Source organism: Haemaphysalis longicornis, unplaced genomic scaffold (assembly GCF_048455015.1).
Source record: "Haemaphysalis longicornis isolate Haplotype H1 unplaced genomic scaffold, Haemaphysalis longicornis Haplotype H1 scaffold_3, whole genome shotgun sequence".
Lineage (NCBI taxonomy): Eukaryota > Metazoa > Arthropoda > Arachnida > Ixodida > Ixodidae > Haemaphysalis > Haemaphysalis longicornis.
In genome coordinates this window covers 165,965,373-165,988,335 of record NW_027526335.1, presented here as the reverse complement: position 1 = coordinate 165,988,335, position 22,963 = coordinate 165,965,373, and the positions used below count along the sequence as shown (strand labels likewise).

At 51.2% G+C, this 22,963-nt stretch overlaps 1 protein-coding gene across 4 annotated transcripts in view; it reads right to left on the bottom strand.

Annotated features, from left to right (window-relative positions):
• Positions 1-22,963, bottom strand: part of Exp (expansion) — a 296,958-nt gene that overhangs the window by 3,659 nt on the left and 270,336 nt on the right. For 3 of the 4 annotated variants that reach the window (XM_077704570.1, XM_077704573.1, XM_077704572.1), the window contains exons 5-9: positions 16,221-16,379; positions 11,986-12,187; positions 7,125-7,321; positions 5,103-5,181; positions 576-785 (exon numbers count right to left, since the gene is read on the bottom strand). In XM_077704570.1, the coding sequence (XP_077560696.1) occupies positions 576-785; positions 5,103-5,181; positions 7,125-7,321; positions 11,986-12,187; positions 16,221-16,379 (847 nt within the window). The remainder of the gene's footprint in view (positions 1-575; positions 786-5,102; positions 5,182-7,124; positions 7,322-11,985; positions 12,188-16,220; positions 16,380-22,963) is intronic. The other variant, XM_077704571.1, reaches the window with a different exon arrangement.

The window sequence follows — 22,963 nt, the reverse complement described above, 5'->3', positions numbered from 1 at the left end:
CTTAACACGCCTACGTTGGGAAGCAATGTTCTTCGCCCACTAATGTTATTGGCCCCATCAGTCCACAGATTAAGAAATTTCTAAACACTGCCTAATGATGCCTTAGATTACAGACGTTGAGTTTCGTTCACTGGTATAGAAACAGCTTTTACGAAAAAGCTGTTCTTTTTCAACGCCGTCCTCTACACCCAGCGCAACAAGTCCGCGGGTTGGCTTTTTACACAGTGCTAACACGTTTAACCTGCATAAACAGTGAGCGAATTAACAAAAGTCATCAATAATGAGGCAGGAGAACTCTAACTCTTCGAAGGCTGCAATTGAACTCTTCGAAGACCCTGCAGAGCCAGGGTGATGCCGTTGCCGCAGTTCCTGAGGATGCCGCAGATGCGCGCGGCGTTCTGACTTCCGACGTTTGTACATACTGCAGACTTACTCTGAATAGTTACTGAAAGGACTACATGTGTCGGACGTTCTGCGCAGTGCAGTAACAAAGCAAAGCTCGACAAGCTAGCTTCGGCGTCCCGTTACGCGACTATGTCCCGCTCTGCAGGCCAGGAGAGGATGGGTCGACTCACGGTGCGTGTCGGTGGAGCAGCTTCCGTAGGCCGAGTCGTAGAGGGATCGGTCGGACGGCCCCTTCTGGAAGAGGCTCAGGTAGTTCTGGCTGTGGCTGCGTGGCATGGGGCCGCCTCCGATGGGCCCGCTCGCCGTGTGGGGTGCGGGCTCCTGGCCACGCTTGGCGAAGTTGGGAACACGTGCGCGGAAGCCGCAGTAGTAGGGGTCATCTGCGGGGACAGTTAGGAACGGAAACCGGGCGATGAGTACGAGGAGCCCAATTCCGGCGCAGTTAACCCAGGCTGCTTACGGATCTGCTCCGCCAGAATGCCTGCACTTTCGCAGCTGCCGCTGCTTTGACGATTGATTGATTGATTGATTGATTGATTGATTGATTGATTGATTGATTGATTGATTGATTGATTGATTGACTGATTGATTGATTGTGTCCCTAAATAATGAACTTTTGTATAGGGGTGACGAAGCATGCCGTCTGACTACGCGTTCTAACAGACCAACATTAAGCACCACTGTTCTAGCGTTAACGCTGCTATTACCGGCAGGCTTGAGTAAATTAAATGTAGTATGTAGCAAGTGATAGGTGGTTTGCGTTTGCGTTATGCCCTCCTCCCCGCTTTGCCTCCGCCGGCGTTCTAATCTCCTTGTATACCTCGAGTTAAGCACTTCGTCATGCACTGCCCCCTCCTAACTACGTATCACAATAAAGTTTATGAAGTTATCGTAAAGATTTTTTTTTCTGGTGCTCTACTATCAACGCCTTCAACAACGTTTTCGATCACATTTCTCCCTCCACTTATTCGCCTTTTTTGCGTCTTTTCGTGTTCTTGCTATCCCTACCCCTCCGCTATTGTTTTGGAATATCGCAGTCTACATTTTAGCCTTTTTTCGCCACTGCGTGCCCACGCTTTTCATATACTCAAACGCTACAGCTTCCGCACCAACTATTATCCGTGCTTCTCAACATCTCCTCAAAACATACTTTACTTTTTACTTCGCTGACATTGAACGACGTGTAGCGCATATCCTTCTGTGCAGTAGCCTTTGTTGCTTTGCCCGGGCGCACAAGGCCAAACTGCCAGCCATTCTTTAGTTTACTTATGTGGGTCATGTGGTGTCTCTTTTTAAGCACAGCACCCTCTGCGGAAATGTCTGCCAGCAACGCTAGCACCACCATATGTGACGTGAAGCTGGCAAGTCGCTTCATAGGGAGAAATTTTGAGGTGGAGATCCGGGCGAGTAATGGTGCGAAGTCAGCGGAAATGGGAGAAGTTTAGACAGCTACAGGTGGCAAATGAGACATGAATAAGGCATTGGCCGCTGTATGGGGGCAACCACAAGAAGCAAGAACGACGTAAACGAGTTTCTGGACCCTGTGCGGGGACATTTTCAAACAGCAGGCTGTCGCGTGCTGTTTGAAAACAAGCCTTGAAGACGGCAAAATACGACGCCGTTCATGTCCTACCACTAGCGAGGTAGTACTCACGCGTGCTATTTTTTACTAGTATTAACCCGTTAATTTCTACAAATATTATTTTCATTAGAGGTTTACGCAGCCGCGGTAGTGTTTTCGGTGGAGATCACGCGTTTTCCCTAAAGCGACTCACATTTGAAAGCATTTCTTTTTTTTACTTTTAATATAAAGCCAGCGCTTCGTTTGCGTTTTTCGTGTCTGTAGTTGCCAGGCTTCTTGTCAACTAAAAAACTGCAGGTAAAGCATATCAATATCTGATAATGACCCAGATGACCGTATGTCAAGAAGATTCGGCTTGATCAAGGACCAGACCATGGTTTCTTGCACCCTTGGGGAAACCGCAGTCATCTGCTGAAGAATCAAACAGCTAATTTCTCGTGAAAAAAAAAAATCAGGTAATGCATCAGACCCAAATTTTCCCTCAAACAGCTGGCAAAAGAAAAATTGTAGCGAGGGCATATATCCTTTAGTCAAAATTATCGGGGGAGACCCAGGTTACCTGAGCTGTTCATCTATTCGCTCGCGGTTTCTTGTCCGCTACACGACATTTCCCCAACTGCAATTATACCGTTAAGGGCATCTCGCAGGTAGGCCTAAAAGTGGTCTGAAACCAAGTTTAAAAACGTAACTCCGCCGAACATCCCCTCCACGGCTTCACTATACAAGATGTGCTCAAGGCTGCCGCTTTCCTGCCAATATGTGAAGGTTTACGTTTGTCTTCACCCTCTTGACCCGAATTCTATATGTCTAGGATTCAAAACTAAGTTCGTAATTGCGGCGCCCACTATTGCCTTCAGGAGCACTGCAGCTTCCACCGAAAGTCATCAGTCAAGGAGATCTCCGCCATCTTGACGTCGTTGCCGAATTCCGGGTCAATCAGCCGCCCATGGAGTACGCCAAGGCAGACGAGTTACTCCTGATTCAAGCAGCCATGGGGAATATCGCACAAGGCTTCGCAATCGTCGCCTGACAACGCTGGTTGAACAGCTTTACTCTAACAGCTGGGCCATTCGTGTGTTATCGATTACACCGCAGCGTCAACTTCCGCACCTAAAAAGGTAGTTTGGTGTTGGGCTACCCGTTATCTTCATTCAGTTTTATTCCGGTTAGTTTTTACACTAACCAAATTTCTGCTTCATTGCGATACAAAGGAGATGCAACAAGAGCCTCGGGGTATTGTACACTTGTATGTGTTGTATTCTTTGCAATTGGCAGGCCAATCATACTCGTTTCGCCAACGACGTGTTTGACGGGAAAGCAACTAGCGCTAAGTGGAAATACAAAGTGGCTGGGAAAACTCAACGTAAGGAACTTGAGCCTCCAGGAACTCCAAGTTGTCCCGCTGTGCGAGGAGCAGTGATAATTTTACCGCCTTCGACGTGATTTCCTACGGGAATAAAAGCAACGGCGCGGCATATACGCTTGTCGTGTCTGCAGCATGGTTCGTGTAGGTGCAGTAGCGTGCCACTCTGGCGTACCACGATTCGCACGAGAACACGCCCCATTTCGGCGCGAAACAAACCGGGACGCGTGCGAACTAGCGGGGCGTATACACAACTCAAGGCTGTGCGCGCGGCCCGGGTGTGTGTTTCTGTCTTAGGCCTCGTCGCCCGCGTGTTATACAATTGCCGCGGTGGGAGCCGTGACACTTTTCCGCTCACGTTTAGGCCGGGCACGAAAAGGTGTGAGAAAGAACGAGCAAAACACAGCCGCCAGCGTACCGGATACGGCGCGGGCCCGTGCGTATCGGAGCTGCTGCCACATTACACAACACGCGGGCAGCGACGGTGCCACGCACGTCCCATTTCGAGTAGGAAGGAAGCCTCGCGAGCTCAGTCTCAAGGGCCTCCCACGATTTCGCGGCTTCTTGCCGCGCGTAGTACGAAGCTCCACGCGTGGATTCCTCTTTGAGCCGTCTTCTCGGCGGCCCGTGCCCACGCTCTGACCTCGTTCTCCCGAGCTCCGACTCGCTGTGCGACGACGGGCCAACACAGTCACAACGACGAGACCGCGCCGGAAACCGCTCCGACGGAGCCAACCTCCACGGCGCTCTAAAATGGGCGTCGTCTGCAATGTCATACAGAGAGCAGACGAAACTGAAAGTGCGAGGGCCGGCGCGCGTTTAGTCCGCACCCGTTATCGGCCGTGTCCTTCCCTACACAGCGTGAGCGTCCTGAGTCCTACTCCGGCAGACATTCGCGAGGAATGACTCCCTTGTCTTTGTTGCAGAAGCGGCTGTCTTCGCTCATCTGAGTTTCAGACAGGTCCCGTTAAAACGGTGTTCCACGCGCGAGGCGAAAAGCGTGGGCGTAGGCTGCGTCCTTGGTTGTGAGCGGTCCACGCTCTTCCCGCTCTTTTGAATGCAGACGGTTCAAGGAAGCCGCCGCCGCGTGCTCGTCTGCGTTGGCTTGATGCGGCGCTTTTGGACACGGTCGTTTCACTCGCTCGTTCTAACGTTACAATATATGCGACGCCAACTACGTAACGGAAATGGAATAACTATTTTGTGCTGTGACGAAAGCCCATGGTCCGTCACTTCAGTGGGCGCATTACAGGCATGGCTCAGCTAAAAGCAAGCGAACGGACCGCAGTAGGAGCCGAGGCGCTCTTGTGTGAAGTAGTGATTACGGGTTTTGCAAGGTGAAACATTGTCATTGAAGCTTCACCGCGTCGCTTCCTTTGCTCTTGTTACAAGTTGATCGCTATGTACATACACACAGTGCACCAAAACAGTATGAAACATACGTATATCCACTTAGGATATATAAGTGTTACTAAGGGCTCTTTCAAGTTGCAAGACCCCAGCGCGTGCTTTTACAGGTTCATGAAACGAACTTCGCGCTTTTCTTCCTGGAACGCCTCTATGCGCGGGGTTGGGTTTACAACTTTGCTGTACAAGACCCTGTCCATCTGTCTCACTCACTCACTCGCCGTTCGTGTAGCAACCAAGTTACTCAAACACGAAGCCACAAATTTTCACTGTCCTGACAGACTGTACGTGGTACCGCGTCGTTAGGTGCCGCAAGACAATAGCTGCATTGCTACAATAACTTACCGTAAAGGCCGGGGCTCTTTTTCCTGTTGTTGTTAGAGGGTGGCGGTCGGTTGATTGGCTCCACGTCCTCGTAGTCGGGCTGCGGCATGCAGAGAAAGGATTTTGAGCTCTCCGTCCACCGCGCATTTCGCAAATCCGGTTACGACAGGAGTCAGGTTTAATGTCATCAAGCGGAAATTTCATCGCACTGTTTCAAATTCATCAGCGCTATGCTCTGTCTTTTATTATTCCTTGTGGAAGGCGAAAAGAAGCACCATATATCTTGCTTTCAGGCGGGTTTTTATTTTACATCCACACAACCTCTAAACTGCGGCTAGGAACCAAGCTAGATTTTTTTTCGTATCTCCGAGGGTGTATTTCAGGTATCCGCCGTCTGGTATAAGACAGACGACGCGCGGATACTGCGACCAGTTTGATGACAATGCATTCAATAACAGAGCATCGCCCGGCGACACCCTTGTCAATGAACAGCCTCGAGCACACAACTCGTACAGTGCGCTAAACACGTGTCTAGATCAGTGAGTTCTCCACCAAACGCCGGCTTTTGAAGATGGTGACGCAAAGTTTTCGAACTAATTCTACCGACACAAGCGGTCGGCTTAGACTTCAGAGAAATGGCGTTCTTCTGTCAGAAGGCCAAGGCAGCAGAAAGCCGCAAGAAAGAGAGGTTGCGTTCTAGGCAGTTGCGTTTTCCCCGTGAGTGACTACACTCGGTTACAACTCAAGAACGGCACCACTTCATGTAGTGTATCACTCCGCCAAAGCGCCGGACCCGTGACGTCAGTGCGCGCGCGTTTTGAAAGGGGTTTGCTATGAATGCGTGATATCGTCTGCCTTGTCTCACGCAGTTTGTTTGTCGTCACTGGAGTCGTTTATAAGCATATTAAGTCCACAAAATAACGGGAACGACTCACGCCATGTTCAAAATATTCCCAGTAACGCCCTACTTGCGACGCGCGGTGAAACATCCGGCTACGGTGATAAGGCACAGCGGCAACTTCCGGTGCCGTTCTTAAAGGGACAGACAACCGATTTTTGTCGCGTATATGTTCTCTAGCTCATATGAAAGCCAGTGTTTTATATAGCCCGATAACCACAAGCAATTTCTAAACAAACTGGCGGAAATAATTTTAATTTGGCAGCAAACTTCCTGAAATCGGAAGGGTGGCGGTTCGTAGTGTCGAAACTTGACACTACAATATGTGTCCCTGTCACGTGACCTGCAAACCTAGCAACTACTGTAACTGCTGAAACGTTTATTTACGTACTGAAAACCTTTTAACACAAGTATTTGTACAAGGTTAAATTGCATATGTATTTCTAAACATTATTCTGGAATTTTTAAAGAAACGCCGCCTGCCGTCGCTGGGTGCTTCTCCGCATGCCTCTCAGTGTGGCTAACTGAGCCTCCATGCCCGGAATCAACGGCAGCGTTCAGTAAACAGACCCAGCGAAGGAGCTTTGACGATTCTGCCTGAGTCAGGGGCGTTTGTTCTGCCAAAATATTTGATTTCAGTTTCCAAATACGCCAACGGCAGCTTAAAAAAAAGAAACGTCGCGCCCGGGGAAAATCGAACTTCCCGCCTCCACATTGTGAAGCCAGATTCTACCTATCGTCTATCCCAACAGATGGCGCATTCGTGCAAAATAGACCGTTGCATTAAAAAAAAACACATAAAGGAACAGGAAAGCCTGCGACTCAAACGTTTTTAGCTGGGAACAAGTTTTTAAATATCGTTTTTTATTTCGCATACAGACAAAAGTATGTTGCCGAGCTACTCCATGTCATGGTTGCCAGCATTAGTTTTGGGAGGGACACATACGACTCGTAGATAAAAAAATTCGATTTAAAAAGTTCTAGGGCGTTATCAGCAAAACCGTTTCTCGTCAAGGTGCTTTAAGTGATGCCCTTTCATTTGGGAAAGAGAATATATACTCTACAAAATCGGTTGTCTGTCCCTTTAAGTTGTCACCGCTCGACAGCCGGGGGACATAAGAGCGTAGGAGGAGCCAGTGGCTGACCCTGGGCACACTGACGCGAGGCAGGTCCCTCGGCGGAAGCTTGGGCGGCTTGGACTCCCGGCCGTGCAGCTGCTGCGGCGGCAGCTGGGGCTGCTGGCGCGGCACGGCTCCCGGCAGGCTGTACGGGTCCTCCTCGGCCATCCTCGGCGGCCGGTCGAACACGCTCATCAGGTTGGGGGCGCTCTGCCGCTTGGACACTGCGCGGGAAAGAAGAACGCAACGTCAGCACTGATATACGCGCTGGAAAACGGCTCAATGTAAAGCAAGTGAAGTGGCAGAACAAAGGCAAAACTGGGAGAAGGAAAAGAATCGGATTGGAGTGATGCTGGCCGTTTTAGAAAACTTGGAGACCTGACAGTTGCCTCGGGGTTCCGATAATGGTAACTTTCACACAATGGAAAGTTGGGCGAGTTGGTGATACATTTTGGGAAAAAGCGCGAAAAGAATGACAACACATAGAAAAGAACACAGGACGGCACGACGAGAGCGCGCCGTCCTGTGTTCGTTTATATGTGTAGTCGTTTTTTTTGCACTTTTTCCCAAAAAAGGTAACTTTCAATTGTTCAATGGGCTCGAGTTGCCCAAGTGATGAGTTGCTGGTAAGTGCTTATGGTTAACGACGGGGCAGTCTGGAAAGCGAAGAAAGGCATAGTTGTAACAGAAGTTAACGTTCAAGGAGAAACATTCTCCTGGGTACTTCACTGCTGAAATGGTGACGAGCACGGGGTTGCTGTATTGTACGCGCTAAAGTGTGCACGAATAAGATTTTGCTTGGTTGTAGGAACAAGTAATATATTCTATGGCAAAAAAAAAAAATGTCAAGGCATGAGCTATACGCATGTTCGAAAAGACTCGTGGTCTAGGGTGCAGAAATTTTGGATAGGGGTCACGCAACGCGTACTTCGCCGGCGTTGTTGACCGCGGGTAGCTTTTGGGCTTCAATGTGGTACGTCATAGGCGGAGGGAACTCTTGTGTTCTCTAGCGGTATCAAATTTTTGTTTCTATTCCCCAACATGTTAGATGCCATGATCGCTCGTGCGCGTGGAAGAGCCCACATGGCACGACACTTTAAATCATGCGGATCCCAAATGTGGTCATGAACTTGAACATCCTTTAGTTGTTCCTGTCTGTTTCAGACAGAAAAGGGTGGCCACGTAGCCTCCACTCGCCGCTGCCATCTTCTATATCTTTCAGTGTAAATGATCAGGAAGAGAAACATACCCTACGGCGGAATTCTTTGGCTATTCAATCGAAAGCGAGATTGAAGTCGAGACAAGAACCCATCACGACACGCCCAGTAGCCCTTATAGAGTTTCTATAAGGCCTTACTACTACTTTCTTCGCCGCTGAAGCACGTCAGAGAAGAAACTTATCCGGGATCCCAACAGGGGGAGCACGCGCCAATAACCGACCAGCGCACCCTTCATCAATTCGCTCGGTATTTCCGAACACATGCCCGAGCACCGAAAGGTCTACGGCGGCGGTGGAGAGCTCCCCATGTCAGAACTCCTCCATTGCCGAGGCGAAGTCGTCGATGATCGGGTCGCCTACGGGGGCAATTGGCGCGCCAACACCTCTCCACGCTGCCGGCCAAGGCGTGCGTACACGAGAGGCACTTCATTCCGCTTTTCTTCTTTTCTTCCGCACCGTCGACTGCACGTGCGAGAAAAGTAGATCGTGCCACCGCCGCAGCCGCTCGGCGAAACGTGACTGCAACGCCACGGCGAGCGCTCCTTGGTTGCCGTAGTCACGGAGGAGCGTGTGCCTGCTCCGCAGTTTTGCGCGTGGACCCTGGCTACCACGCCTCCCTCCGAGCGGGCGCTCCTTGTCGTGTGCGAGAAAGCTGACGCGTGTTTTGTGGGGTTTTGTACTCGCTGGCTGCGCACCCAAAGTACACGTGCAAGCCCTTGCCTGTACGATAGGGCGGGGATGACGTGATTGCGGCAGGCACGATCTTCTTCTCTCCGAGACGTGCTTTTGCGCGGACGTCTGGGCTGCCGAAAGGCCGCCGTCCACCACAATGAACCCACCTCGGCAGGCCTCCCAGTATTATAGCATGATCCTTCCCGCGCCCGGCTCGCCTATAAACTGCAACCGGGGAGGCGGGGGGACTCCACCGCAGTATGGCGGCGACGACGTGTACCCGGCGTGGACGACGTCGGTCGGCGACAGCGCCTTCTCGCATTACGTCCGGCTTCTGTCCTGCCCACAAGAGGAGGGCGGTTGGGCTGACAACGCGGGGTTGTCAGCTCGCATAGCCACAACCTTGGGCGATGCGCGCGCACGTGCGCACAATCTCCGGTAGCCCCGTCCTCGTCCGCCTATCGTTTCCCCGGCAGGGCGGACACCGAACCCTGTGATTATCCGTCGCTCGGGGCTCCCGCGCTACTCACTAGGCCCGGGGAATCTCGCGGCGTCGCTCTTACGCTGCCAAGACGACCGGGGCTTTACATGCCTTCCGTGGCCGGGTCGGCGCCCTCAACTCTTTTCCGTCTAATTTGCAGATCAGGCCGCCGGAGGAGTAGTCCTATTGGCCCAATGACCGGGTAGGCTAAATTATCGACACCGCAGGAACGGTCTTTGGCGGGAGCATGCAGTACATGTAATGGGCTTTCGCTTTCGCTTCTCCGGCCTCGAGCATCCATCCTGTGAGTCACCGGGAACAGCTTTCTCGAGGCGCCAAGGAGGTACTTGTGCCGGGGGAACAAAGTGCGCGTAGACAGTTCGGGCAGCGACGTGACCTGTTGTACACGCGTAATTAGTGTCTTTGGCGGCGCATTACAACGCGACAGAATGTAGGTAGCCGGGGTACATGGGCGTTGGCGAAGCTCATTAATTCTGGAGAGACTGGTGGAATGTATACGATCCACTGTTTGCCGATGTTTGCGCTGCGTTTTTTTTTTCTACTGCCGTCTGTTCGTTGTGCTGGGGGCACTGCCCGAGTCAAACAATATGCACTCACTTTTTTACTCAATCTGGAAGGCGGAGTTTACGTCTCAATTAGCGCTTCCTGCTTTACGTGGCAGTAGTACCTGATTGATGGCGCAAGACAAGAAACAATCGAGGCCTCGTATAAATACATTAAAGTTTCGTTCTGTGTGTCTTGCTTTAGATCGAGTTTCTTTTTAGGTTCAATACTCATTGACGCACGACACAAAACAATCCTAGTTTATCGCAAAGTTAACGTTCGCCGGGCGGTAACTTTTGCTGTCTGGATTTAGTATGATGGAAAACAAAAGCTACGTTTTGGTTGATCTGTTCGGCTCCGATCACCCCGGCCATCCGTGTTCTTAAGATAACTCGCACGCGATGAAGCACTTCGTCTACAGCCTTCGCCACGGAGTCTTGCGTAGTCGATCGCTTGAGGCCAGACCATTCCTAACTTATGTTGCCCTAACCATGATAGACCAAAAGGCCACCGTTATCAACTTTACGGGCCCACACCAACTGAAAAAAAAAAAAAAAAAACGCTGTTAGAGGTAAGCCATTAGCCCTTTGTTCAACCGCTCGGTTCTTTTATCCAACTAAAGGAAAAGCCGTTATCGGATACGCGCTTTAGGAAGCAAGCATCTGGGCATTCTGTCTTGAGGTTCTCTCGATCTACCGCAGATTAACGCAAGCCCATGAACAAGCCATGACTTGTTCGGTAAACTCTGATAAGCCATGAACAAGACCCGTCAGTGGGATCCCCCTAAAAATTTCCGCACAGATGCGTGGTTAGGCCTCATCTGCCCGTGCGCTTTCTGATGCGCTCACGCGAACTCGATGGAAAACACATCCAATGCCAGAACCCGGCATTGAGGAAGCGCGCGTTGGCGCTCTCTCACCGTTATAAACGGAAACAAGCCTCCGCTGAAGCACCGCTGTGTTTTTTTGCTTCAGTCACTCGTCGTGCTTTCAGATGAGGCTTAATGCAGAAAGGCACTTTTGTCTTGCAACCTTGAGTTCGGGCACAGGCTTTGCTCGCGTGCTGTTCGCATCGCGTGGGTGTATCGTACGGTGACTTAATAGATAAGGTCTGCGGCATTGTTCCAATCGACGCCTCCCTGTCCGTTGTTCCTTTCGGCTGGCGTATATTAAATAAGCCAGAGGCTACGCCCGCAGTGCCAAGAGGAAGTCTCGGGTAAGGCTTCCGTGTGGCCAGCCGCGCCCACATCGTCCAAGAGCATTGCGTGTAGCCTGCAGACTACGTATCATTGATTACTCACCTAAACCAACACATTAATATTTGCTCGTGGGTGAACCCGAAGGCCGTTATGGAAATTATGTATTTCGCCAGCTTGCTTACGTTTCGTCCCCGAACGCTGTATCCCGCGGATTTCGACACTGTACACTTTTCAGTTGAAGAGTGACTCACGAGTATACTAGGGTATACGACAGTCGAGCCGCGCCGGCTACTGGGTCCTCATTGAGAATGTCAAATAATACAATCGCTCATGGAAACTTGCAGTAAACAACATATGGCGCGGACGGGACATATTACGCAACGTCCCTACTGTTCACCACGACATGCAAAGTCCTTCAACGGGACAAGTGGAGTTCCGCGTTACGAGCCTGTCGTCTGTCGTCATGACACATTTGCTGTTGTACACAACAGCTGGGTTTGTAAGGGTGACAGAAACAGCTGTCGTCGCGACACAAATCTTCTTGTTGAGACGACTTAAGTTTCTGTCGTACAACAGATGTTTCTGTCGTTGTGTCAGAAATTGTTGTCGTTAGAACAAGAATTTTTGTCGTTACAACAGCAATTTCTGTCGTTTTTTTCGACCGGGAGCAAACCAGGAGGACACTCTGCATACGTTTGACGCATCCACGTATGCCTGTAAGTGCGTGCACGCGGTACTGCATCAGGGTACTCACTGGGCGGCGGCAGCTTGGTCTTGAGCAGTTCCAGGGCGACGATGTTGATGACCATGACCCAGATGGAGCAGTCCAGGAGCTCGGGGCTGTCCTTGACGAAGCAGACGCAGCTCAGGCACTGCGCTTCCAGGTGCCTCCGGTCCGGGTAGGCCCGCTTCAACTCCCGGGAAACGTTCTGCTGGAACTTCTTGATGTCGAACAGCTGCGCGTGGAAAAAGACGAGACAAGAGGGAGGTGTTACGGCGTGTCACAGGAGGTAACAACGACGGTGCGCGAGTGCCCGCCGACTCTCGGGTGCCGGGTAAAGGGGGTAATCAGTACGCCCTTCCACCATAACTGCAAGCGTGCCGTTGCAAAATTGACAAACTTCGCTTGTGCTACAGAGAATTCAGTATAAAATGGCAGCAGGAATACTGCAGAAGCCTAACAAGAAATCCTGTCTTACGACAAAAACCTTTGTTGTGACAACAGAAGCCCTGTTTTTACGACAAGGCCAACTATTGTTACGAAACACATTTGTGCCGTAACGATATATATATAGTCAATGTTTTCTACGACAAACATTTCTGTAGTCACAACAGAACTGTCTGTCGCTATACGACAGCCATCATGCTGTCGTGACATAGCCAGCTGCGAGAATCACGACACAAGAATACGACAAGACGACAGTACGACACGCAAAAATGCGACAAACTACAGAAATTTTTCTTGTTATTTTCGGCAAGGGGCGTTGACCTTCGGATGCTGGTGAAGTCCAAGGATGAAACACTCAGGCTTCCTATAAGCGCCGGTTCAGAAAAGGTATCCCGAGATCATTTTACGATACGCCAGGGTGGGCTGAAGGATCCAGTGTAGTTTCGTGACGTCAACAGCACATGGCGTACTTAATTCAATAACAGCAGAGCACATCATGCGACCATCGTACAGTCGTGGTGTCCTCAGTATACGAAGCTGCGTGAGTTCGCAAACATCCGCCACATTACACCCGCTTTATTTGGACCACGTATTTGAGTCGAACTTGGAGCCAGTTTTCTTGAGTGTTGTACATCATACACGAACACCCAGGCGAAAGCAAGATTACGGATAGAGCATCTCATTTGAACTTCACTGAGTCGTTTACACTCTTTGGCCAAAAGTCGAAATCCAGCACGAGGACTTTCTCTTGATGCTACGGGCTGCCAGGACGAATCGGCCCTTCAAAGGGCGGCTACAGAAGCTGTCGGTAGTGGCTACGGCCGAGCCAGCGAAGCGCGGCATAGTTGCCGTCCACCATAGGCAATGTAAGTCCAGTACTCAATCCTAAGAATAAAAAATATGCGCTACGCCAGCACACTCAGTCATCTAGCGATGATGATGCTAACGTCGCACGGTGCATGACACCGTATCGTTAGAGAAATCGCAAACGTCTGTTCTCCAGCGGTCTAAAGCAACGCTAATCACGGCTGCCTGCAGCCACTTCCAAGCAGCCCTGGAAAGCCGGTGGCGGCGCCATTTTTCACAGGAAAGTAAGATGGAGCGCGCGTGAAAGCGAAAGCGCTTTTTCACTCTCTCCTGATCGCCGTTTGATTCAGCCTTGCGCCCGAGTGTTTATAAACCACTGCGGCCAGCAGACAGTACCGGTAGAACGCGCCGGTTTCTTCTCTACGCGTCCAGAACGGGCCTTCACTAATCGCGAGCGAAGATCGTCGAATGAACCGCTTCCGCCATTTTTCTTTCACAAGGAAGCGCCTCCGATAGAAGCCCTCCCAGCGCCGGAATTCCGGTGGCGAAAGCATGAGCTCCGAACAATAAACTGAGCCCGCTTGCCTCCCCGCGTACATGCAAGTCCCCGCGCTATCGGACGAAAGTGCTCCCGGCCTGCCATGCGGCGAAATTCATACGAGTATTTTGCTGTGGTCAGGAGACTACCTTTCAACTGTTATTTTCGGCGAATACCTGCCAGTGACTAGTGGGGGTGCCTTCGGCCCCTCATTCATGGCGTAGCGGGCTAGGGAACAACACGGGGAGTTCAATTTTATGTTAGTTTTCCCGCAGGCCAAGGGCGGTCGAGCAACGGCAAAGCTTCTCTTCTTCTTTTCACCGGTTTAGTCAGCTTTTGTCCACTACCACGCCGATAAAACAAAAAAAATGGAGACAAGCTTATCGGTATACACCCGAGCGGACTCCGTACACGACAGCGACGTTCGATTTCACCAGTAATGGATCGAATCCACGGGGTTACACCGGGCGCCGTGGGCGTTTCAGATGATTTCCCTTCCTTGGGCAGTTTATATGCGTATATACGAAGCGGCCAGTCGTGGTTCTCTTGTCGATCGGGTCCCTTTTCGTTTCTTCCCGTTCAGGCATACCGCCTTCATTTTCCATTTACCGATTCCGATCCGGCATTTCCTGCTTTTCGGCGGCGGGCATAGCCGCAGCTTCGCGGTTGGTGCCCCGTCATAAGTCATCGGATTGCGGACTCGCGCGTTTAAGGACAAGAGATGTTGAGCGACAGGGACGTCCGAAAGAGAGCACCGCCGAGGCCGAACGCTATCGGGCCGAAAGCAATCTGGGCGGGCGTTGACGCCCGAGGACCGCTGGAAAGGGGACCGCGCGTGCGGCCGTTCCGGGAGGTTGGAGATTTACGACCGCGGTATGGAAAGATTACACGGCGTCAGCACGGGGTACAGCCGCAGTGGTGCGGCTCGTATATTCTTCTTCAATGAGCACTCCCGAGGCTAGACTGGCCCCAAGCTAGCTGTCGACGGGCTGCCGCTGAAGACTCTGGCCACAAGACGAACGGCGACACGTCGCGCGCGCACGACTGACCGGAGTGCAAGGCGGCGGTTGCTTATGTGTGGTCGGTTCGCGTGTGGCGGGCGCATCGGAGAGGGAGTGGGCGTTGGCGTCGTGGTTCCTATGGAAATTGCTCTTTTTTCGCACATTTCGCATCTGCCCTCAACGAGAAGGAACCGTGACACGCTGAGGGCATACCAGCTGAACGAAAAACGTAGTACGTGTTCGGGAGATTGTCCAGGAATGCCGAAGGATAGCAAAGGTATTTGTTGGAACAATGGCGTGAAAGTGACTGCACCTTACGCCCTGTTCAAAATATTCTTGGCATTTCTTTATCCAGGAGGAGGAGGAAAGCGGAGGGAAAGGCAGGAAGGACTAACCAGGAGCTGAGATCGATTGGCCGGTTTGGTGAAGTGACATAGAATTCAGGGGTAGGGAAGCTCAATACGTGTGTGTGTGTGTGTGTGGGGGGGGGGGGGGGGGGGCACCTACAAAAATGTCTTTATACAGGGCCTTACAATTGTTTAGGCAAGTGGGTAATCTCGATGAAACTAAGAAGAGTTTTGATCGTCGTCGGGCAGCACCGATATCTGTCGGTAGTGACGCAAGAGCACCGACGGCCCAATAGCAGTAAACATTAATGCACTGGTGAGATGTGCTTAAATTTGGTTAGAAGGCGAGTATGTATGGCGCTCTAATCTAAAACGTGAACACGGTCGTGATAGCTGGTGCCGATTTTAGCCATCCAATTTTAGCCTCTGAATTTTAGCCATCCAAAAACTCGTATTCCTCAAGCACAACGCCAAGTCGGCTCAATACGCTAATATACAGTCATACAATTCTATCACATTTTTAACCATAACCAAAAATCCACCTTGATTTAAACGTTTTTTAAGCGAAGCTCGCTATTCCACACTTGTGCCGTTGACGTCCGAGTAAAACACACTGCAGGAAAGCCAACTCCACACAATGGGTTTCACAAGAGGCACATCAATCATACACCACATAACATAACGTGAAAATAACAAGGGGATGTCTTCGCACACCTAATGGACTTCTCGTAATACGCCAAATACGTTTGGCAGTACACACGGTTAGCGATTATGATGACGGGATACGTTCTCCAAGCAGGGTTCGACTTTGTCTTTGGACTTTGGTGTTGTGGGGTTGGACGTTGGTCCTAGGCTTTGGCTGAGTTGAAGATGGCTTTGGGTTTGCACTTTGGGAGTGTGGTTTTTGGACTGTGGGAGAGTGGATTTTGTACTTTGGCTTTGACTCAGGTTACATAGGAGAAATATTTGCGTTTTAACTATAGCTCCCTTACGAAAGGGGCTTTGATATTTTTTTTTTTTAGAACTGTACTTGAACATTTCGGGTCGTGCGCTTACCCGCAGATGTTGCAAAGTAAAGTTTTCGCCCAAACCACACAGATTGCGGATGCATCTTTTTGCTGCCCTCACCTTGACCGGCTTGTCGTACTCGAGGAGTCCGTTGTTGCGGATGATGTCGGCGCTGACGCTGTTGTTCTCCCCGCCCGAGATCTCCTTGATGTAGACGTTGCTCTTGCTGGCCCTCTTGATCATGATGTTGCCCGCTTCGTCCATCTTTATCTTCACCCCCTGCGGGAAGCGATAAGAAGAAAGATAAGAAGGGGGCTGTCATGCGACTGCGCACAGAAAAACTGAGTGTCAACCACACTGAAAACGGCCTGAAGACACGCAACTTGGATACGAATGGCCATCACTATAAATATCGAAAGCCAAGTCAACATATAATCGCTAGCCACATGGGCACTCGAAATAAATGCACTCGAGAATATGTATTCTTTGCGTATTTCTTTCAAGTGTGGTTCCAAAAAATTAATAAAACGTTGAAACCAAGTTATTTCCACAGACATTTCAGCTTCGCTTGTCGTTCATGCAATCAAAGATGATTGCCTCTCATTTTTGTTCTCGATACGAGTGGCACTGGAGACGAGTTCTCGTGAGGGGCAGTGGCGCTTTACGTCACTCGTATGATAATTATATCTCGCTCGCTTTTCGTATACAACAGCAACACAGAAGCATTTGCAGATGTTCGTCGAAAATCTCTGATAAGTAGCCCACCCATTATTACAGCCTTGAAACAATATGTACACTCGCTTAAAGTTCTGAGCCAAAGGCTCTCCCGGCAGCCTCTTGTTCTTTGTTCGGCTTGTCCACTGGCGGAATTTCACGCAACCATTTCCGCGCCTTGACAACTACCTTAACGCGTGCCCTTCCGCTGTACCCATCACGACTTTCCAAGATGACGCATCGTATTTTCTCCATTACGACGCGCTCGTCTATCGGAAGTCCTTTTTTCCCCTTGCGGTCACTAGGTTCGGCGCTCAGCGCCCGCGTCAAAGGGTTGCGCACGGAACCCAGTTAGCGCAAAAGAGTGCAGAGAGAAATTGTCAGTGCGTGTGTGTCACATTCGCTCTTGGAGAAAACGACTCGGTGCGCATTGGCCCCAAGAGGGTGGTTTCGCCGCTCCAAGACAGCGCGGTCAAGAGGTCACGACTAGTGCGGTCGGTGCGTTGCTCGCTCGGCCAATCCCCGGGCGACAGCGACAACATTCGTAGTTCGCGCTTCCAGCCGGCGGTAGACCCACTCCTAACGGCTTCAGGGAAAGTGAGGACCATAGAAAGCAATGCAGCGTCGAGAAAGGTGGAAAAAAAAGAAGTGAGACGCGACTACGCAATGACAAGTGACCCACGCTGCTGCCATTGTTCACGTGTGCAGTGTCGCATTTACGCATTGCCCTAGTTCCTCCGTCTGAATAGCTGCTCATTTTCACTGCGCGCGACGCGCTGCGATGCACTTTGTGGTTCGAGGTTAGTCGGCTCACTGCGGCGGCGGTCTTATGCGGGGCGCAGTTGTAGTGCACTGCGTACACCGACGCCTTCCCGACTCGCTCTCTACAGGTGCGTGACTATTTGGTCACGAACCGCGCTCGCGTGCGTGGGTGGTGCACCTGATCCCGATGCTCTTTTGCTGCGTTAGTGCCAAGCTCCCGGGTACAGGCACCTTCGTACCAAATTTTCCCTAAAAAGCTTCGAAAAAGATTTTCAACAGGCGAGGACTGATGGCTGAGCTTGCGTGACTTCATTTACGGTCCACGTAATCATCCGCGCCCGGCTTCTTAGCTTGTCTCTTTCGAATAGCGGATATGTGAGGCTATGTTCAGACTGCCGACGTAACAGCCATACCGTGAGCTATGGACGTAAAAAAATTCCCCCGCATTTCCCCGAAGGGGAGTATGAGGAAGTGCGAAGCACGGGGTGATGCTATGAGGGGGAGTTTGTTGAAGTTTGGTGGCATTTTGCCCGTTAGTTACATTAACACCCCCTCGTGATCACGTTCGGCTTAACACGCCTCGTTTGTCCCTCTGCGGAAATCTTGGTGAATTAACGTGTATGTTCGAGAGGAGGAGCGCACCGCACCGCAGCGCACCGCAGCTGCGAAGCGCCGACCGGAGTGAAGGGAGAGGAGGCGCAGTCACGTGAGAGAATGCAGAACTAGCGGGTTTGTAGTATCGCGTGTACACCACGCAGTTATCAAGCCGCTATAACGCCGCTGAGTCGCCAACGCACGCCGCTGACGACGTAGTTTGAATGCGTTAAAGATATAAGGCGCGTTACTAACACTGATATCAACGTCGCGTCCGTGGCTTAGTCGGTAGAGCGTCGCGCTGCGGCCGCTAAGTCCGCAGATCGAAACCTGGCGCCGGATGCTGTTTTTTTTTATATAGTGTAGTGGCCTGGCTGGCGCGCCGAGAGAGGGTGTTGCGAGCTGGAGAGTAGTAAAGGGGCTTTAGGAGAGTAGGCGAGGGGGGAGAGGAGGCGCTATGCGAGCGCGACGATTCAGGCTCGCTTAAGAAGTGCATTCGCACTTATTCCTGGCCAATCTCCCAAGTGGGTATGTGCTATGTCAGCGGCCAGGCAGCGCGCGCCCATCTCCCCCCGTTGCTAAGGAAGACGAAAAGCGCGCGCACCCGTAGTTGTTGCTATGCGGACGGCGGAAGGTTCGGCGTCGCTTATAAAGTGCATTCGCACTTAAAAAACGGCGTGCCACCCAGTTCGGTTGGCTGAGACGTGAAATGACGTCATTCTTTAAAGTTATTAAGACAGTTGCGGCAACAGCCTGAACCCGGCCTGAGCAACAGATGAAACAAATGTGGTAAAACGTATATCACTCGGCGAAAGAACGAAGCCGGCGTGCTGGGAAACGCGTATTCGGTGAGCGACTCGGGATGGTGCGACAAAGATGCCGCAATGACCCGGACCACCCGGAGAAGAAGAGGACGGGGGCAAGGGTGAGGAAAACGCAAATTGACGCGATGGGGGGAGGGGGGGAGTCGGAGTGAATGCGTGAGACAAAAGCGGAAGGGGACGAAAGACTTCGGAATAAGGGTCAGCTCCCAGCGACGACTGCGCGGGGACCTTTCCTTCCGGTTCCGGTGCGGCGACCAAGGAGTCGACTCCGGTGGACGCGTGTGAAAAAAACATCGCGGCTGGCAAAGCATGCACGTCGTCTCCGTCGCGTGCTCTCTTCTTCGACGCCATTGAGCATCACCGGAAGTTGTTCTCCGTGCGACCCTTGTGCGCGACCTGCTTCGCACGCGTTCAAAAGAAACGAAGCGCACCGCGTCCGTGCGTACAGCATTCACGGAAGAGCGAGGGAAGGCGCAGTTGTCTTGCTGTCGTTTTCTGCTTGTCGCACGCTCGGTCACGGCGCAGTGTGAATTGAGAGCGAACTCTACAGCTGTGGGTAAGAGACCCGTGTTTGACTGAGTGTGTAAGTCATGGGACGACTCCCACATGCGGCCCGCGTCTGGATTCTGTGTGGCCTCAGGAGAATTAAGCACATCTCACGTGCTGTGAGCACCTAATTTACCTCTTTCCCTCCGACCCGGCCCTGGCAGCCGTCAACAGCTAACGAAAACTACAAATTGAGATGTCGGAGGTTTGATGCGCCGTAAATTGGGACGTCTGAGGTTTGATGCGCAGTCTTATGACGTGAAAAAGAATTTTAAACATTTAAGACTAAACAGATACGAGCATTTAGTCCTGATTGTCAGCTATAGCTGACAATCAAGAAACACCGATGACAGTAAGCGTACTGATTGTCAGCTCGCTGCAAAACATCGCGAATTCGCAGCTATTTTTTTAAAGGCTGACTTTCTGCTGAAGGCTGTAATAAATAAGTTGCAGTCACAACCGAAACATGCATTCCGAAACTGTATTTTGGGACATTTGTAATAAAAAGCTACGTAAGTGTACGCAAACAGATCTTTGGCCCTCTTTCCTTAAGCCTGTGGCAAGAACCGAACTGAACTGACATTATACAGTTTTCTCGCGTCCGAGATCAGTATGACACTATTGCTGCAATGTGTTTTGTGAATTGGAGACGAAATTGACACTTCGCTTTCCCGCACCGATGGTTCTGTAGGAACGAAGGCTAAACATTAAATAGATCGTCTACATTTCGTCTACATGAAATGGACCATCTAGATAGCATTGGGTCGACGCTACAGAACATCAGGTGGTCCAAGCGAACCGCTAAAAACGGTGCAATATCATAATCCGGCAGCTGCGCAAGTCACTGTGGATGTCGGCCGAGATGTTTCAAAAACCGAAATTTTCGGGTTTAAACCCCCCGAAGCTATACGTGAGGCTATGAGGTGCGCCGTAGTAAACGGCTCCGGGAACAATTTTGATCACCTCGAAATCTCGGCACACGGGCGCTTTCGCTTTTCGTCCCCATCAGGAAAACGGCCGGCGCGACCGGGATTGAACCCACGTCCTTTGTCTCAGCAGCAGAACGCCTTAGCCACTGAGCCATCACAGCGAGTCTGCCATGATTCTCTGAAGGTCTGCTACGCGGTGCATTCATATCGACACGCAACGTTACACTAATTTCATCTGTATCACTATGTACCTGCGTTCGCATCGGCTGGCCTCCTTTTTCGTTTTTATTATTTTCAGAGAGGTGCGTCAGCTTAGTTCGCGTCTGCTCCCTTACCTCCCAACGCGGGTCAGTTCCATCCGCGAAACAGCCGTGCATTAAAGGCTCCTCACAATTACCTCGTGGTCTTCACGGACCCCGTTATTGATGCGGAAAGCCCAACACCGTCGGCACCGCACAACGACGGCCACTGGATGGCCGAGTTGGGTTCTGAAAGCGTGCGAGGCTATTGTTACCCTCCAAAGTGGCGCGGGCCCCATTAGCCAAAGGCGCGGCCCGGGAAACACGCAATGCGAATCCGGAATTCCTCGATCGGAAACAGGGTCCAGGCAATTGAACGCCGCCCCTTCTGGTAAGGTCTTCCCAGAAGGTGACGGATAAACACAGAGGAGAGTGAAGAGAGCGCGACATGGTGGAAGGCCGCGGCTAGGACACGACACGGCTTGCTCGCGAGTCCCTTACTCGGCCACCGCGACGAATGTAATGAAGCTCGGAGGAGACCTTGCGTCTCGCCTAATTATTTCAAATTGACCCCTCCCGCGTCCCTCCGTGAGACCTTTTCATGCCTATCTCGTCATCGCTGCGCGGCGGGAGGGCGCAGAAAGGTAGACGAAAGGGGGGAAAAAAAGAGAAAAAGAAACGCGCTAGACAACGGTCAAACAACGACCTTCTTTCTCTTCGTGAGGGTTGACGAGAGAAATGGAAAGAGAAAGCGATAGATGCGTTGCGGGGCACAACAACAGTGAGAGGAGATTCTTCCCTGAGACCAGCTGTAATGAGAAAAACAACAGACGTGCGGCAACGTTAACATCGCAGCAGTTTGCGGTTCTCTGAGGCGTCATTAACGCTAATGCATGTGCGTGCCGCCTCGCATTGTAATTTTACCGCTCGGCGAAAGGGGATAAGAATTAATTGCTGAGTAAAAAAAAAAATACATAGCGCCAGGGCAGAGAAACATCTGTAGCCAGCTAATTATTTTTGCATTCTAAGCTTTAAGAATAGCACATGCCTGGGGTAGTGCGACAGAAGAAATAAGTGGGCCGGTGAGGACCTATACGGTTCAGCAAGAGGTTACGGTCATATTCAACACTAGAGAGAGAGAGAGAGAGAGAGAGAGAGAGAGAGAGAGAGAGAGAGAGAGAGAGAGAGAGAGAGAGAGAGAGAGAGAGATCGGTATTAGATCATTTCTTTTCATCTGCTTCGTATGACGCTCAGTATGAGAGGCTTGTCTTCATCATAAGTACTGAAACGTGAGGAGCTTGTCTTGAAGACGTCAACAATGCACTGTGCTCTTTTTTTATTAGGGTCTGGGGCTTTTGACACCCCCTGTCGTCGTCGTCATCGTAATCGTCGTCGTGGTAATCGTCGGCTTATGTAGTCACGGTACCAAAACACCGGTAAAGTCGTTTACGCCTCGCGCTAGAGAGCTTCGTGCTTCAAAGACAAGAGGCTTTTACGGCAAAGCTGTATACCTGTACCCCCCAACGGTTTCATCTCCGTTGGCAAAAACTCTAAGGCGTAAGAATACACTTTTTCATTGCATGCTTCGCCCCTGCCCAGGTTTCACGTTGGTGGAGATGGCCCGGGATTTTTAGCTACTATGCCACCAGCGGAACAAGGTTGCGATGTATGTACTTTCCGACGTACTGACGCAGGTACTGCCAAAATGTTTTCGCTGGATCGAGGCACACATCGCGCTCAGTAAAAAAAAAGGAAAAGGTCGCTGTACTGAGAACTACAAAGGCCAGAACACGTTCTGAGAGATTCCTTCAGAGCTGTTTCAGTTCCGGAGTATACCATGTACCACAAAGGCTTCAATTTGCCGGCATTTCCGGCTCCTCCAAGTCCCGCAAGCGCTCCTCCCTCGCTCTCCACAGCGTGTGAATCAGCCCACTCCAAAGGCAAGATGCCCTCTTTCGAAAGGGCACCGCGCATCCCGGGAGTCAACCCTGTCGGACGTCACTGACCGTTCGCTCTTGATTCTTTTAAACGGCCGCGCCACGGTCAAGGGCGCAAAGAAGCAGAAGAATGAAGAAGGAACGCCGAGGAAGTTAGCTTGAGGAGGTTCAAAGAGCTGCTCTTAAGAGGGTGCGCTGGCATCATCCGCCCATCTGTCGGTTGCCCCCCGAGGCATCTCCTCTTATTTTTACTGGTGCCCGGCTCTCATATAGAGCCAGTCAATCTGGCGAAGGCCTCCGCGGCTGTGGTCTCCACGA